A 5,129-nucleotide genomic window follows, 5' to 3' on the forward strand; every position below is an offset into this window, starting at 1 on the left:
AGGAGGACAAAGCATGGAAGCGGGAAACACTGGAAAAGTAGGGAGGAAAAGAGGGAGAAGACCTATGAGTGAAACCATCCAAATAGTTGGAGAAATGTTAGTCAACTTAGGATGGGTCATACCTCTATCAGAGGTATTCCAACAACCACTTAAATTGTTAAAATGATAATAACAACATGGAATATTAGAGGGTTAAACAGTAAGGGGAAACAGAGATATCTAAAGGACAGGTTGAAAAGAGACAAACCCAGTATAATGATTATTCAGGAAACCAAAATAAGTGAACAGAAATTGAAAGAAATAATGCAGAGATATCAACCTCATTATGGAGTAATGGGACAAGATGCTATAGGTAGTGCAGGAGGCTTGGAAATTCTTTGGAATATAGAGGAAGTCCAATTTGAAAATTGGGTAAGCTTGCCTCGAATCCTCTCAGGCAAATTCAAGAATATAGGTTCTCGAGAATGGGTCCTTCTCACTGGAGTGTATGGCCCCCATTTAATAGGAGAATGTAGAAGCTTCCTCTAGAAGGTAGGAACATTACGAAGTTTATTCCCAGATTTACCTTGGATAGTAGGGGGTGACTTTAACATGATCACTACCCTAGAGGAAAAACGGGGGGTTTGAGAAGAACAGATCTGGACATGGAAGCCTTTGGTGATATGATATCGGAACAACGATTGGTGGACATATCTACCACTAATGGGATATACACATGGAATAACAGAAGAGGAGGTACAAACCAAATCGCTTCAAGACTGGACAAATTCCTACTATCTGAACAAATTCTTAGCAGAGACATATTTTTTGAAGCAAGGATCTTACCAGGAATGGGTTCAAATCATTGGCCGATCTGACTAGAAATTGACATTAAGGCATGGCCAAAAAATTGCCCCTTCAGGTTCGAATATTTTTGACTTAGGGATACAAATTTCATGACAAAAGTGGAGGAGTGGTGGAACCAGAGCCAGCAAAAAGGCAGAAGCAGAATGCAGACCTTCCAATTAAAATTAAAAGAGCTTAAGGGGAAAATAAAAAAATGGAACAGGGAAGAATTTGGGAATATATTTAAATAGCAGCAACTATTAGATCGGAAAATTACAACCTTTCAACAAGAAATAATCTCAGAAGGACAAAGTGAGGAAAGGATTCAGGAGGAAGGGATATTAATAAACCAAATAGAAGAAAGAAGAAAACAGGAGGAGATTCTATGGAAACAAAAATCAACAGTGAACTGGCTTAGAGAAGGAGAAATGAACATGAAATTTTTCCATCAAGCCATGATCCAGCACAGACAGAGAAATAGAATTTTTTCCATCACCAATGAAGAAGGAAGACACTTAACCCAGCATAAGGAAATGGAGCAAAATCTAGTAGATCATTTCAAAGACCTCCTTATGGAACCCCAGGTCAACAGAAGACCATATATAGAAATGATTTGCAATGAAATCCCTGAACTGATCACTAGGGACCAGAACCTACCCCTCATGAGAGCTGCAACCCTAGAAGAAATGGAAGAGATTGTGAAAGGGATGAAGAAGAATAAAGCTCTAGGACCAGACATATTCATTATGGAATTCTACCAAGAAGGCTGGAAATTCTTGGGACAAGACATTTTGGAGGTAGGGGAAGAATCACACCGAAATAAAAAGGTATGTCCTGGTCTTAACTCAACCCTCTTGTCTCTCATTTCCAAAAATTCTAATTTGGATACTAACCAGGGCTTTAGACACATAGCTTTATGTAACATAATTTATAAGATTATTGCCACATTGATAGCCAAGAGACTGAAGCCAATTCTGTCAAGTATTATCTCTCCAGAACAAACTAGGTTTGTGGAAGGAAGACAAATACTGGATGGCCTAGTAGTTTCTCAAGAAGTAGTGCATTCATTGAAAACCAAAAAGGAAGCGGGAATGATGATTAAGCTGGATCTCTCAAAAGCTTATGACTGTCTGAACTGGGATTATCTTAAATCGGTTCTAGTAGCATTCGGTTTCAACAATAGATGGATTCAATGGGTGCAAGATATGATCGCTACACCAAATTTCTCCATCCTCCTGAACGGAACTCCAACCTCGACGTTCAATGCCACAAGAGGGTTGAGGCAAGGAGATCCTCTATCCCCTTTCTTGTTTATCATAGCAGCAGAAGGACTTGGCAGATATATCAAGAAAGATCTGAGAGAAAGGAAAATTAAAGGGTTAAGACTTTGGGGTAACAACCTACCGATCACGCACCAGCAATTTGTAGATGATATCATGCTTTTCTGTGCAGTCTCTCTAAGAGAAGTAAAGAGAATGAAAAAGATTCTTGATATTTTCATGGAAGCTTCAGGTACTCAAATTAACAAGGATAAATCTTGTACATTCTTCTTCAACACACCGGGCAATGTTAAATCCTTTTTGACAAGAATTTTGGGCTTCCGCTCTGGAGATTTACCCACAAAGTATTTAGGGACACAACTAGCCCTAAATCCTCTCAGGATGGAAAATTGGCATCATACTATAGAAAAACTCTGGAATAGATTGGAAAATTGGTCCTTTCGAACCTTGAACATAGCAGGACGAGCAGTGCTTCTGAGATCAGTCCTACAAGCAATTCCCATTTACCCCCTATCGGCAACGGTGGTTCCAAAGGGGGCATGTGCAAAAATGGTAGAGATATTCAAAAAATTCATCTGGGGAGGACCACAACAACAGAGGAAATGGGCCCTGATATCGTGGAAAGGCCTGACAAAAAATAAGGCAGAAGGGGGACTAGGGCTAAGAGATCCATACATCTTGAATCAAGTAATGGGAGCGAAGCTATGGTGGAGATGGATGAAGGGAGGAGGAGACCTATGGAAAAGAATCTGGACACAAAATTACAACATGCCCACTAAAATTGAAGACCTCTTAAGACTGGAAGAATCTCCAAGAGGCTCTACAATCTAGAACTTGGCCAATCAAAATAGAGATATGATCTCCAAACATGCATTCTAGGAAATCCGGAATGGGCAATCAAATAAATTCTAGGATGAAGCTTGGCAACAGAGAGCAAAACTGAAGGAAATGGAGGGCCTTAGGAATACATGTCAGAGAGCTAAGGAGGAAGGACTGAATCATGTAAAAGATTACTGGCATGAAGGAAGACAGGAGGAAACGTGAGAACTTGGAAGGACGCAGAGGTGTGGCATAGAAACATAGATACCGAACAAAGAGAGCTATACACAATAGAAATGAAGTCTAGGAGAATAATCATTCGAAAAGGTAGAGATATATTAATATGGGGTAAATCTACGACACGAGCCTTCACAATTAAAGAAGCCTACCATCTAACCACGTAGCAAGGGAAAGATGAAAATGATTCCATATGGAAACAAATATGGCCGAGTCACTGGTGGCCAAAGGTAACCATGTTCTTATGGTTGGTTGGAAAGAGTCATATCCTGACATGGGACCAGATTCAGAAGCGTTGAATCCATGGACCCCCTAGATGCTGCTTATGCAAGCAAGCCCAGGAAACTCAGGAACATCTTCTAAACTCATGCCCTTTTGCCCAACAACAATGGTATGAAATCAACAAGCTATTTGGGAAGACAAATAGAGATCTTCAAAGCATAAAAGAAATTATTAATCAATGGCGACGTGGCCAATTCTTGAGCCCAGTAGTAAGAAGAGCGTGGATTTTAACGATGGGATTAAATATATGGAAGATATGGAAAGAGAGAAACTGAAGGATATTTCAAGATAAAGAAATGGCCCGTGAATTGACCTGGGAAAAAACCCAAACCCACATAAGAGAAACTATCTTAATGAAAAACTGGAATCAAGAAGACTAGGAAACAACTCCGGAGGAAGGTAAGATCTTGACATACCTCAATCTATCACAAAGAATGGTTCACCCCCAAAACATAAGGATCTGGTAACGACTGTCAACAACACGACCAACTTCAGACGCCCTCAAGAAAGCTTCATCAAACTTAACTTCGATGGAGCCTCTAAAGGAAATTCAGGGCTAGCAGGATTTGGAGGCATCTTCAGAGACCATCAAGCGAGGACAAGATGGGTGTACGCAAAAATGGAGGCATTATGAGCAACAACAAAGCAAAATTAACAGCAATTCACCAAGGACTAAGAATAGCGATCAGAGATGGATACAATAATCTCGAAATAGAGGGGGACTCAAAGATAGTGATAGAGATGCTTAGAAAGTTGAATAATGGAAAGGACTATGAAAAAGTAACGCAGAGCTGGAGGACGACAGGCCTTATTCAAGACATGGAAATGCTCATGAAAAGAATAAGCTACAAGATTATCAATCATACCACAAGAGATGGCAATAAGGCAACAGACTTCCTTGGTAACTGGGGATGTAATGAACAAAGGGGGAAAGTGGACAGTATATGGCCGATGCATACGGAAGATTAAAGGTGGGAGTCCCTCAAAGCAATTATCAACCATGACAATAATATGGACACGATCTCAAGGTAGTAGTCATAAGTGGCCCCTGATTGGGATGAGAGATGTGAAGATGATGTGGGAACAGATCGTGGAGGGGAATGGATGGCAGTGCTAGCCTGCAAACATTCCCATAATAAAACAAGATGTGGGGATGGCATGTAGATGGGACAGCACCCCGAGGAATAGAGCTGACAAGGGAATGGGGGAAAAAACAGCAAAAATCTGCGCCGACGGAAAGATGAGACGTGGGATAGATGATAGAAGGCAAATAAGAGAGGAGAGGGTAATGAGGGTGGTGATTAAGAAGCGAAGGAGGAAGACAGTGGGAGCGAAGGACAAGTTGGTTTCACCTGAGGCAATGTACAGGTCCAGGTATGTTTTCATAAAGTTGAATCATGTAATTTTCTTAACTGTAGATAGTTTGATGGAAGAAGGGGGAGAGCTAGGAGTAGCAGAGAGAGGGAGAAGTATATTAGAGGGGGTAAAATCCTTTAAAGATGGCAGTAAGGAGGAGGAAGGAGGGTCGAAGGAAAATTCATGGGAAGGACACAGAATGGGAGGAAACTGAGGCAACCAGGGCAAAGCCCCACTAGGTTTGTGCAAAGGAGATGATCAGGAATAGCTTGAGGAGGATAAAGAAACAATATAGGAAATAGGGAAGACTATAAAGGTTACCCAATTATC

At 40.8% G+C, this 5,129-nt stretch overlaps 1 protein-coding gene across 1 annotated transcript; it reads left to right on the forward strand.

Annotated features, from left to right (window-relative positions):
* Positions 1–4,046: 4,046 nt before the first annotated feature.
* LOC149184536 (uncharacterized) lies at positions 4,047–4,412 on the forward strand. The gene has a single exon (XM_089415364.1). It carries the CDS (start codon positions 4,047–4,049, stop codon positions 4,410–4,412), a length of 366 nt encoding a protein of 121 aa, XP_089271490.1.
* The last annotated feature ends 717 nt before the right edge of the window (positions 4,413–5,129 follow it).

Source organism: Pinus tabuliformis, chromosome 3_2 (genome assembly GCF_031772625.1).
Source record: "Pinus tabuliformis cultivar Carrire ecotype Pingquan chromosome 3_2, CPIR1, whole genome shotgun sequence".
Taxonomy (NCBI): Eukaryota; Viridiplantae; Streptophyta; class Pinopsida; order Pinales; family Pinaceae; genus Pinus; species Pinus tabuliformis.

Bases quoted from the DNA above. Each gene is read 5' to 3' on its own strand.
- LOC149184536 (XM_089415364.1), top strand. From the start codon at position 4,047: ATGGGTGTACGCAAAAATGGAGGCATTATGAGCAACAACAAAGCAAAA.